Source organism: Saccopteryx leptura, chromosome 6 (genome assembly GCF_036850995.1).
Source record: "Saccopteryx leptura isolate mSacLep1 chromosome 6, mSacLep1_pri_phased_curated, whole genome shotgun sequence".
Lineage (NCBI taxonomy): Eukaryota > Metazoa > Chordata > Mammalia > Chiroptera > Emballonuridae > Saccopteryx > Saccopteryx leptura.
In genome coordinates, this window is record NC_089508.1 from 36,316,337 (window position 1) to 36,328,824 (window position 12,488).

Consider the following 12,488-nt stretch of genomic DNA (forward strand, 5'->3'; position numbering starts at 1 on the left):
TCAATTGAAATCTGAGTCTGACAAAACCATGAACACCTACATAGCTACTCATCATCTTTAGAAACAGGTTCCCCGTGATTCCTAACGTCTGCTAAAAGCCTGCAGTTACATAAGGCAAACCTGTTCATTTTTCACTCTTATAAATGCTACTCTGGCATTTTAAAAAAAGGAATATTTAAAATACACACACCAAACACCAACACAGAGACTGCAATTCTTCCCAAATAGGAGACATATGTTAGAAAACACATTAACTGCCAGATTTTTCCTGGCATATTTGGATTATTAACCAAAGGCCAGTCAAAAAAAAAAAAATCCAGATTTTTGAGTTATCAGTGAGATAAATGTCAATTTGAGATATGGATTTTTTGCCTGACCTGTGGTGGCTCAGTGGATAAAGCGTCGACCTGGAATGCTGAGGTCGCCGGTTCGAAACCCTGGGCTTGCCTGGTCAAGGCACATATGGGAGTTGATGCTTCCTACTCCTCCCTCTCTTCTCTCTATACTCCCTCTCTAAAAATTAATAAAATAAAATCTATTTTTTGGTGAGGCAGAGACCATGCAATGAAAATGGGGCAATTTGTGATCTGAGAAAAAGAATACTGGGTTCAACAAGCAGAACAAGGAAGAAGGCTCAATCTGACATTGCAAGGGAGTTAAGACAAGCTCAAAAGCGGAACTAAGTCAGCACATTTATGAAACAGATCGAAACAACAGGCAGAAGAGCAAAGGGGGACCTTGAGTGAACACTGCAGTAATTAGAACAAGCAGAATATCATCAAGCAAATGAGAAAGCTGACCCTACGAACCTATTATAATTAATAAAAGTGATTTTAATGAAAAGAACCCGTGTGCAGTACTGCAGCTATCAAAAACTGAAGGTGAAGTCGATTGCCATCATGGTTTTAGGCAATCAGCTGAATCAATGTGTTGATGGAATTGTTTTAGAGCTTGAAGTAGACATGAGGGCCCACTCTGGACTTAAGCATGGTGCTTTTGACTTAGCTGCCCCTGAAGTCCCAGTTGCTGCTATTGTAAAATGGAGATGATACTACTGTATTAGAAAATAATATACATAAATTGCTTTACACAAAACCTGGCATAAAGCACATACTCAACAAAGGTGGGCTTTTCTTATTCCCACAGAGTGAAACATCTATAGGGTTTGTCTATGTCTCTAGAAAATCAGCATGGTGACTGGTTGCTATGATTACCTTTATTGTTACAGTGACAGGTGACTTAGTCATATAGAAGCACCTCTGCCTACATAGTACCCATCCCAGGAATCCCTGTGCTGTGTGTCAAACAGTGACAGCAGGAGCTGGGCTGAGCCAATGAAAGCCTTCACCAAAAGCACCGAGACAGGGGAGTGTGAGAAAGACCTTCCTAGTGTCTAAATAAGCTGAAGACCCCATAATCATTCATGGGTCAAGAGGGCCCGGGCGAGAGGCAGGGGTCCTCTAGTCCCGCCGATACCTTTTATTCCGAAGGTAGGGCCCTGAGAAGGCTGCCGCACACACGCAAAGACGTTCTGATGGAGGTGGGCGCCGAGGGCTTGCACCAGCCCGATGGTGGTCGTGCTCTTCCCCTCTCCCAGGGGCGTGGGAGTGATTCTTCACGATGAAAGCCAAAGAGAAAAATTACACTTAGGGGAATTAAACTGATGTCATCACTAAGTCAGACTCAACAGATCCTAAAGAATGAGTCTTAATCTGTGTGAGTACCGTGCGCTGACTGACTGTGCCACTGGAGCTCTGAGTCTTAATCCGAGAGATAAGAAAGATGAAAGACTTGAACGGGAGCTCAGGAGTTAGTTGTAACTTCCCCCAATTTTAAGTTCAAGAACTCTGCTGTGCTTTAGCTCGTCTTGCTGTAAGGAACAAATATACTCTCCCTTGTAGAAGACACTGCCATGATTTCAATTTCTAAATTTAGTATCAGAAACTTTTATCCGTAGCTCAGCCAAGCAATACAAATGAATACTTCAATAAAGCTAATGAATTAATGAATCTGGAGTCAAAAAAATATTCAATATAAAGACCAGGTTTTAAGACCCAACTCTTCCGCTTAATTCCACTTACTCAATGAGTAACTTGACAAATTTTCTCATCTCTGAAGGTTTTAATCTACTCTGACCTCAAAGGGTGGCTGGCTGTAAGGACCAACTGAGATAAAATTTCCTGTGAAAATGCTAAAACCAAAGTAAAGGAACCTCCACATATATACGCTAAGTGCAAATGCAACCCCTAGTAATAATGATCGGGACAGATAATAAGATTTGATTGGCAAATGAATACAAAAGTCACACCCAGTCACGACCACGTATTTTCCGTCCGGCTGCTGCTTCAGGCGCTCCAGCACTGACAGCAGAACTTTGGCCTTTGTGACTCCATACAATTCCACCTCTTCAGACAAGAGACCGATTTCCCGGGCCAGGTTACCAATGGGCTTTGGCTTGCAGGACCGTGATATGTCAATGTCACTTAAAAGAAATACAGAAAAGTTCAATCGATCTTTATTCATGTAATTAATTAATACCCTCCCACCCACTGATGGTACTTTTGAGGGGGGGTATACATGTAGCCATGGCTACAAACTGACATCCCACAAAGTTCTGAACCTGTAAAATTTTATTTTTACCTTGGAACAGGTGTCTTGAGGTCAAGCTTGTTATACTGAATCGACCACTTTCCTGGCTTAAATTTCTCCAGGAAACGCTTTGCACTCTCTACTGTGCTCTAAACAAAATGACACAAAGGGAACTTAGAGAAGGAGTTATTTTAACCTCCACCTCAATTCTTTAATCCCAGGTCACTCAAGTTCAATCACGGTATGAACAGCTTTATGGCCCACCTATCGACATGCCTCAATTCTAGGCAAGAGTCTATATGTCACCTAAAATTCCTTGGGCTGCTTGCCTCTCCCCATTTCAGCTGGTGCGGGTTACAAAGGGCAAGCGAGCCAAAGCAAAGTCAGCAGTGTCAGTGTGTTGCACTTCTCCTGCAATTATATTCCAGTCAATCAGAACTGTGCCTTCCCTACTGTCCCAGTAAGACTGATTCTCTGTCTCTGTTCTTCCATTCCCTTTATTTCTTAAACAGACTCACACCCTTACTTAATTTCTGAGCAGGTTTTGTGACATTTCTACTTGGAGAGAAAAGCAGTAAGTTGAAGTCTATCAGTTTCCTAGAACTATTATAGAAATTTTGATTCAAACGCACCTGCATTAGCATTGCCACCGTCATGGGCCCCACGCCACCAGGAACGGGAGTGATGAAGCCCGCCCTCTCTTTGGCCTCATTGTAGGCCACATCGCCCACAAGTTTTTTTCCATTCGGTTTTGTATTGTCTAGTCCAGGAGGGGAAAAAAATCAAAGCAAAGTCTCAGAATTGTAATCCTGGGGTTTATATCTAAATTAAGTGATCAACTACGACTGTTCAAAAACTAAAGTTACGGTGTGCAGTCCCCACGGGCCCAAGTGCCTAATTTATGTAAAAGCTAAGGATGACAGGTATTCATTATTCCCTAGAGAGAAACCTGTTTTACCTGCAGAAGTTCATAAGGTGCTTAAGTGATTTTCAGTCCCAGAAGAATCCTTCCGTAGTCTGTCAGGTGGCAAACAAGATACTGTTTTTTACTCTTACAGCCAACTACCCAATTTATAACGAGCTCCCTTTAGAATGTTAATTTGCCAAGGCCTACAAAGAAATTTTCTGGGTGCACAAAGCTCCAACTATGTCACAGCTGCCAGACACCATTTCCACAGCAACTGTCAGCACTTTGTAAGCTCCATGCACAAGCTGGAGGAACAATTCAACATCCAATTCCAAAGACCAGAAGCTAGTTCAATGTATGCAGAAGGCAAAGAATATAATTACATTTCCCTTAAAAGGATACAAGAATAACTACAATTCTTACCAGCAAAGAATAGCTATTCAAGGAAACAAAACCCAGTGATGCATCATTGCTCTCCCACAAAAAAACATCTCCACTTGGCTTCCGTGCACTTCCAGCAGGGGCTGGCAGGACAGGGCTAGACTTTGCAGCTCTAAGCTTTCCGAGGCAGGATCTGGTGGGATCTTAGCCATTTCGCTACCTCTTTTTGATTGGATCATCACAACCGGAGAGATGATGCTTCAGAGTACAGTGGGTCCTCACACAACCTCAATGCTTTCAACATCACTTTGCTATAGCCCATGAGAAAAGAAAAATGGACTCTCCCCATGTCTGCATGGGTTTTCTCTGGTTTCCTCCCACATCCCGAAGATGTGCACATTAGGTGAACTGGTGTGTCTACACCGTCCCACTCTGAGTGCGCGTGGGTGTGTGGGACGTCCCTGCATTGGAAGGGGTCCTGGCCAGGCCGGTTCCCTCCTTGTGCCTGAGCTGTAGGACCAGGTTCCAGCCACCTGTGATCCTGAACTGGAAGAAGCAGGTTGGAGAATAATGATCTTACTTGTTTGCATTCATCTCTCTTAAATGTATGTACAGCTCACATTTATTTTGATGTTTAATATTAGAAGCGTTTTAGTCTTTATTTAGAAGTTTGGTGTTTTTATGACCTTAAGAATTAAGCCACAGGAACTTAACTCTTGTGTATATCAATTAGCCTGTGGTAAAATTGGCTTCGTTATACACTGTTTCACTTAAAACCACAGTCTCCAAGAACCTATAGAGCACTGAGGGCTTACTGTATAGCCAAAAGGCCAGGACTAAAAGGCCTAGGCTGTGGAATCAGCTCTTCCAGTAACTGCTAGTCCTCAGCCCCTGCGGCCTCCTTACTGATGAGAAGTCAAAACATGCAAAGGATTAATACTACTTCCTTCCCAAGCTTGCTGAGAATCAAGTGAGAAAATGTGCACATTCTTAAAACTGAAAAAGCATTCCCCAAACATAAAAAGCTTGTACTCTATACGTAGAGTACATACGTATAGATATTTTCTCTAAGGCAGTGGTCCCCAACCCCCGGGCCGCGGACTGGTACTGGTCCGTGGGCCATTTGGTACCGGTTCGCAGAGAAAGAATAAATAACTTACATTATTTCCGTTTTATTTATATTTAAGTCTGAATGATGTCTTATTTTTAAAAAGTGACCAGATTCCCTCTGTTACATCCGTGTAAGACTCACTCTTGACGCTTGTCTCAGTCACGTGATATATTTATCCGTCCCACCCTAAAGGCCAGTCCATGAAAATATTTTCTGACATTAAACCGGTCCGTGGCCCAAAAATGGTTAGGGACCACTGCTCTAAGGAACTGATAAACAAAAACGCCTCAGAGAGTTTCAGGTTTCTAGATTATAAAGCAGCAGCTCTGGCAGAACATTTCCTCTCATAACCACTAACATCCTTTCAAAATGTCAAGGGAATACTGGTAAGGGTCTGCCCTTTGTACAGGTTTCAACAGTCTAACGCTGAAGTTAGTTTCAAATACCTCTTTCTACTTATTGTTAGTCTCTTTTTCCATGTTTCTCAATATATAGGAGACGTATCAATTCACTGCAGAGCTAAATACTGCAACAGACGAGCTCAGTTTTGCCACTTAACTAAGCACTGTCAGTGTTGGCCTGAGTGTCCTCTGATGTACGTACAGCATTTCGTGGAAAGTAGGATGTGGTCGGTGGGAAAAGGGACCGCTTCCCCATCTAAGCGTACGGCTTTAGTAACTGACAAGCACCTTGGTTAAGTACCCCAGGCCTAGAACTTCTCTTTCACTGGGAATTGCAGGTGCAAAATGCAAATGAAGATCCAGCTCAGGCTCAACAGAAGCCCCCAGCCACCCGGGTAAGTTGAGATGGAACTGGGGAATCTGTTCTTTTTATTATCCCTCCAAATCAAACTTACTACTAGGATAGCCCTTGTCAAACTATCTTTAGTAAGCCAGGCAGGAAGAGCACTTTGATGTGTATCTGGCCAATTCTTTCTACTCTGCTCTTGAAACTTAAAACATATATACATATTTTTGTGGTGGGTGGGGAATAAAAAAGGACACAACTTAATTCATGTGACTTATAATGTTATCCCTGATTGAACCATGCAAATGATTTAAATAATCAAAATATGAACCAAGCAGCAGCCCGGCTGCGGAACATGGTGCTTCCAAAATGAAGACCACAGTCTTGGGTCCTCTAACCCAGCCATGGTCTCAACTCAGTGGTTCCGCCATCCTGGGGGAACCACAGAGCCTGGCCTTACTGCTGTTTATCCACCTATCTGCCCAGAGTAAGGAGAACTAAAGCTGACCAGGAAGGAAGATAGTGCATTGGTCTTATTCATATTTTACCATCTACGTGAAAAATAAATGTCAACAGGACAGTGAGTGTCATGTTTAAGTCAACAAACACTTCATACCTATCTGCAAGACTTACGATCCCCACCAGGCGTTTATCCATTTCCCTCAAAGCTAGTCCAAAAATATGTCCAAAGCAGAAATATGATACAGAAGACGCAAGGTTTCAAACAGGATGAGCCTGAATGTCATGTCGCAAGTCCTCAAAGTGAGGAGTTGTAGGTGAGCACTTTTCTTCATCACCCATTAGATAATTACACTACAAGAAAATAAGTGCTCAATTATGAGCTACTGTCTTAAAAGCATGGTAGGGAGAGTGGGAGGCAGGTTAAAAACAATGGAGGCTTGACAGTGACTAATATTCTTGGCAGCTCAGTGTCTATATTTCAAACTTGAGGTGGGAAGGGAGAAAAAAGATTATTCTTGCTGTGATTCCCTTCAACAACTCAGCAGATACGACTGCAAGCAGTCAGAAGGCGCGATGCTGGACATGGCACCGCAGAGACCACCATCCCGAGAAGCTGACTAGAATGGAGGGGAGCACAGGACACCAAGTATGAGACATACGTGATAAAAAGAAACACCAGGTTCTATGTGAAAGGGACAGAAGAGGGGAAGGAGGGAGGGAGGGAGGGAGGGAGAGAGGGAGGGAGGGAGGGAGAGGGTTTTCAAAAGGAGAGATCATCCCTTGTTGAGGGGAAATCAGACAAGGTCTGGAGGAAGAGGGGGCATTTCAGACAGAGAGGGGGTGGGGAGGAAGTGGTTGAAAGTGAAGATCACGGTTGAGCTTACGCAATTTGCGTAGCCCAAGGCCTGGGTGGGAGGTGCCTGATGTACAGAGGCAGTCCATCGATGAAAGACCACTCCTTCTAGAATCTGTGAGGTATGCATACATTCGCTGTACTGTATTGTCCTTTCACATTTTATGTTTGAAAATGTCATGAAGAACAGCCTGCCACTAATGACGCAGGCGTGGACACTGCCAAGGACAAAAGGGGCCCGTGCAGGAGGACGTGTGGCCCATCAACCACAATTTAAGACAGGTATTCAAAAAGTGCACACCCGAGGCCACAGAGGTGGGAACTAGCACATGGGAGGTGAATATGAAAAAGGCACATGGATGGATCTCAGACCAGTAAGAAACTCACAGTAGTCCATCCAGCTGAGAGGGCTACATTCAATGGTGACAGAGGACAGAGGAAAAATCTTAATATTTAAAAAATAAATCCAGGAGAGGGAATAACTGCATGAGAAACTAAAGGTTCCAGACCCATGGGAAGGAAGGATGGTGATATCATAAACAAAACGGGGAGCAATGCACGACTTAGGGAGGAGGATGCCGAGGATCGCTGTGGAACAGGTCACATGTCTTCTCTGTGAAGCCCTCTAGGACTCTTGGCAGAATGAGCATCTCTTCTGAAGTCTCATGGCACTTTGCAAAGATGACACTATATTTTAAATTAACCCATCCTTTGTTAAAATAAACGGTACTCTGTATGTACATAAAGATAGAGCGAGACGTCCCTCTGCTCCCTCTCCTGCGCTCTCCCCAAAGTCCTTTCGGGAGCTGCTCTGCACAGTGGCTAAAACCACCGGTTCTGCCGTCCAGCTGGCCCGCCTGCCAGCGGCCTCTATGCCATATACCAATTGCAAGCACCCCGGGCAGGCCAATCACACCGATCCTTACCACCTCACGCCTAAAACAGGACAAGGGGTTCTCACGTAGGCTTCGGCCGGTGACTCAGACATCTTCCTCTGCCCAGCCCTCCCCCAGAAACCACCTTCCTCCTCTGGCAACACTCACCTGGGACATAATTGACCCCGCAGTCGATGACTATTGCCCCAGGTTTGATCCACTCCCCTTTCACCATCTCAGGCTGACCAGTTGCAACCACCACGATGTCACCTTTATTTACCTAAGGGAAGAAGGTTCTGCCTTCAGAAATTAAACAGTGAAACATAAAAATTCTAGAGGTGGAAAGGACATCCCTTTCATCCCTGTATGAAATGTTCACTATTGTCGGCTATTTTCCCAGGCCACACACTGACAGCTCTTTAGATGCCAGGCTGATGCCTATACATGCCAAAAGCTCCCCCTTCACAAGCTCTCTGACCCAATGGGGAACTTGATTAAGAACTTGTAGGATGGGGAGCACTGTTTGGGGACGATTACAAGAGAGGGTGCTGGGCCTCTCTCGGGCTCTCTCTCCATGTTTAAGAGACCGCACTGTCAATAGGGATATGCACATATGAGAATTACTGGGCTCAGGAATCCGAGGTCACAGAACTGTGTCCACGTGACCCTCTGGATCACCTTTACCTCTGAGGCCACCACTGTTATCAGTTGGGGATCTGGCTGCCAGGGGTCACTCCCAGTTCTTATTCTGCTAATTCCTATTTACCACATGGGGGACTGGTGCAGAAAGAACCTAGTCAGAAAAAAACCTGGATAACTTTGGGCAAGTTCTTTATGTGAATCTGTTCCTTCACATTGTAATGAGACGAGATTCATAGAATTGTTAGAGGGGTTAACTGAGATAACGAGGTCAAGTACACGGTGGTTTCTGGCACTCCAATGTTAGCTATTCTCATCAAGTGAGATCACACGACCACACGCGTGCATACATGCACACACAGGTCACACGCTCCGCTCCAGACCCCTACCTCCTTGTCTAGATTGACAGTCTTGGAGTGGCAGGTGGTCACTGTGGCATGGTTCCACAGAAGCAGCTGGTACATGGGGGCACCGACGATCTTGCTGCGCCCGACCACCACGGCGTGCTTCCCGGCAATCGGCACCCCTGGAAGGAAAGCCAGAGTGCAGCAGAGAGCAGGGGAGCCGCCCTCCTCTGCACACCACCTCGCGCGAGAACTCAGAACAAGTGCAAGAGAACAGATTCCTAGCACCAGAAAGAAATCCTCCTAAAAACGCCCTTCCTTAGGGAACAAGATCCTCGAGGGTTTCAGCTACAAATCGGTCCCTGAACACGTGTCCTCGCTGTGGGTTTCACTCAGTTACAGGAGAGCTGGAAGAAAACCTACATTCAAAGAAAAAAGGAAACCCTGACATCGAGCGAATAGCCGCATGGAAGACAGCAGATTAAATTACATGGCAAAAAGAGTTTTGGGGGCAGGGAATGGGGTGGAGGGGGGTGAGGGACACTCGATTAGCACTGGTGATTCTTTCCAACTTGGGTAAGCGTATTCATGCAGTTCCTCACCTAAATTTCCCTTTTGGCTCGAGGCCTGAGCCCCAGGGCTGTTTGCTGGGAAGAGACAGAAGGGAATTCAGCTGCAGTGGGAAGCCCTCTATTTGCCCGTGCTGCATCCCCTCCAGGCCACTCCGCCAGCCTCCTCCGCACTGACACACTCTACTGAACGGAGATGCTTGGGCGAGCACCCACAGTGGACAGGGGACTATGTTTCATTCCTTGGCCAATGAGACCCAATCCTGTGTCTGTTAGGCACAAGGATGGAAAAGGTTAGAGCTGCTTGGGGCCACAGAGTGGAGTCTGAGAATGAGCTCGGAAAAAAGGCAGAAACAAAGTCTTGAGGACTCCACCTAGCTGTGGCTAAAGGGGATTCTTGCTTACGACCGTCTGTGCTTAAATTGTGCTTCCTGCAAAACATTAATTTTATCCAACAAAAGATAACCTTCTAGACGTGAACAGACACTTCTCCCAGGAAGAAATACAAATGGCCAACAGATATATGAAAAGATGCTCAGCTTCATTAGTTATTAGAGAAATGCAAATCAAAACTACAATGAGATACCACCTCACCCCTGTTAGATTAGCTATTATCAACAAGACGGGTAATAGCAAATGCTGGAGAGGCTGTGGAGAAAAAGGAACCCTCATTCACTGTTGGTGGGAATGTAAAGTAGTACAACCATTATGGAGGAAAGTATGGTGGTTCCTCAAAAAACTGAAAATAGAACTACCTTATGACCCAGCAATCCCTCTACTGGGTATATACCCCAAAACCTCAGAATCATTGATACGTAAAGACACATGTAGCCCCATGTTCATTGCAGCACTGTTCACAGTGGCCAAGACATGGAAACAACCAAAAAGCCCTTCAATAGAAGACTGGATAAAGAAGATGTGGCACATATACACTATGGAATACTACTCAGCCATAAGAAATGATGACATCAGATCATTTACAGCAAAATGGTGGGATCTTGATAACATTATATGGAGTGAAATAAGTAAATCAGAAAAAAACAAGAACTACATGATTCCATACATTGGTGGAACATAAAAACGAGACTAAGAGACATGGACAAGAGAGTGGTGGTTACCAGGGGTGGGGGGAGGGAGGACGCAGGAGGGAGGGAGGGAGAGAGGGGGAGGGGGAGGGGCACAGAGAAAACTAGACAGAGGGTAACGGAGGACAATCTGACTCTGGGTGAGGGGTATGCAACATAATTTAATGACAAGATAACCTAGACATGTTTTCTTTGAATATATGTACCCTGAATTATTAATGTCATCCCATCAACATTAATAAAAATTTATAAAAAAAAAAAAAAAGATAACCTTCTATATACTGCTAACATCATACACATCTAGAAGTAAAGCCCTCAAAGTCCGAAGTGTTTAAAAGTTACTTACTATACTTTTTAGGATTCAGCAGAGGACTTGAAGCAGCATTAGGTCAAATGGCAGCTTCACTATCAGCAAGAGGAAGTGGGAGGCCTGCAGCTGCTGTGGCTTATGGGATTTGTCTGTATCAAGTTGTGACAAACCATTTGCTAAATATGCTGTAGAACATAAATTTAGTTGTGGGACTGAACAGTAAGAGCTGTCCCAAGGTCTAAAGCTTGACCTTTTCTCACTAACCACAGAACATGACAGTGGCCAACACTTTCCACTTGAGACTTCTGATCCACTTCCTCTAAACAGGACACACTTCCTTGTAAAAAATAAGTTCTGCTAAAAGTATTTGTAATGAAATTAAAATACCAAGATGCTGACTAGGTTATAGGACCAATTGTTAAGAGATCATTTCCAGCCATGTGTCTAGTCCTAGAACTACTGTGGAAACTTCATGCCCATTGGGGGGCTCGGGGAGGGGACTTTTCACTTTGTACCTTTATCTTAATTCTTACGACCATAGAGGTTATTATTTCACACACACACAAATTTGCTTTGAACTCAAATAACTCTGAGTTCAAATTTTGGCTCTACCGTCTCTTGGAAAAATTATTCAATCTTTCTGAGCCCGTTTTCTCAGCTTTTGAACAATTAGAGTACCTATTTCATAGGCTTTTTGGGAAGATTAAGTGAGAATTTAGGTAAAGGCCCCAGCCAACAGGTCCTGTGCCAATCAAGTCCGTTTACTTAGGGTTCACATGACCCTCTCGGAACCTCCACATGTCAAGGCCAGGCTTGAAGAAACGGTGCTTTGCTTTTGGTTTGGGTTTTTACCTGTCCCTTTAATGAGCTCCAAGCATCCTTTGGACGTACAAGGGATGAAACAGTCATTCAGGTCACCTCTTGTCAGTTTTCCAGCACTGATGCTAGTCAATCTAAAACAGTGGATGCAATGAAGGGGGAGATAAAGCTAAATTAGGTGTTTTACTCTTTAGAAGCAAATATGGTGTGTTCCTAAAACTGGAATATATTATAATGGGATCACGCAATGTGATGTAGAAAGTTCAGCCACACTCACCCATCCACATCCTTTTCAGGTGCAATAGCGTTTAGCACTGTTTCAGTGTTAATGGGGTTCTCGGAATCTAAAGGCAGCTGCACTAAGAACCCATGTATGGTACAGTCTTCATTCAGTGATGTAACGTATTTTAACACCTAAAAACAATACCACATACAATTGGGTATATGCCACATAGAAATTAAAAGGATAGAACATTCTCCGATTCAAAAGCAAGGTCGTTCCAATCCCCCGCCCCCAAGAGTTTAAATGCAGGCCCTTCAGAATGTGCCTCCCCTTGAATCCTGAGAATAACTCTACTTTAACACAGAAGGTAATCTTCAGGAGTCCGGTAAGAAATCCTTCAAAAACCTAAGAACTTCAATTTAATAACCATGTTACCATCATCCAAATCCAAACGTATAATACAATAGTGGCTATTGACTGAACACTGAAATGTGGCTAGTACAACTGAGTGACTGAATTTTAAATTTTATTTTATTTTAATTAAATGGCCATAAGGAGCTAGTGGCTACCATAG

The 12,488-nt window shown here is 44.1% G+C and overlaps 1 protein-coding gene across 1 annotated transcript in view; it reads right to left on the bottom strand.

The window, feature by feature from the left end:
* The window catches only part of MTHFD1 (methylenetetrahydrofolate dehydrogenase, cyclohydrolase and formyltetrahydrofolate synthetase 1), a 66,306-nt gene that overhangs the window by 25,862 nt on the left and 27,956 nt on the right, over positions 1–12,488 (bottom strand). The window contains exons 5-12 of the mRNA XM_066388475.1: positions 11,969–12,105; positions 11,725–11,825; positions 8,954–9,090; positions 8,094–8,205; positions 3,222–3,349; positions 2,641–2,738; positions 2,309–2,482; positions 1,477–1,613 (exon numbers count right to left, since the gene is read on the bottom strand). Of these exons, the coding sequence (XP_066244572.1) occupies positions 1,477–1,613; positions 2,309–2,482; positions 2,641–2,738; positions 3,222–3,349; positions 8,094–8,205; positions 8,954–9,090; positions 11,725–11,825; positions 11,969–12,105 (1,024 nt within the window). The remainder of the gene's footprint in view (positions 1–1,476; positions 1,614–2,308; positions 2,483–2,640; positions 2,739–3,221; positions 3,350–8,093; positions 8,206–8,953; positions 9,091–11,724; positions 11,826–11,968; positions 12,106–12,488) is intronic.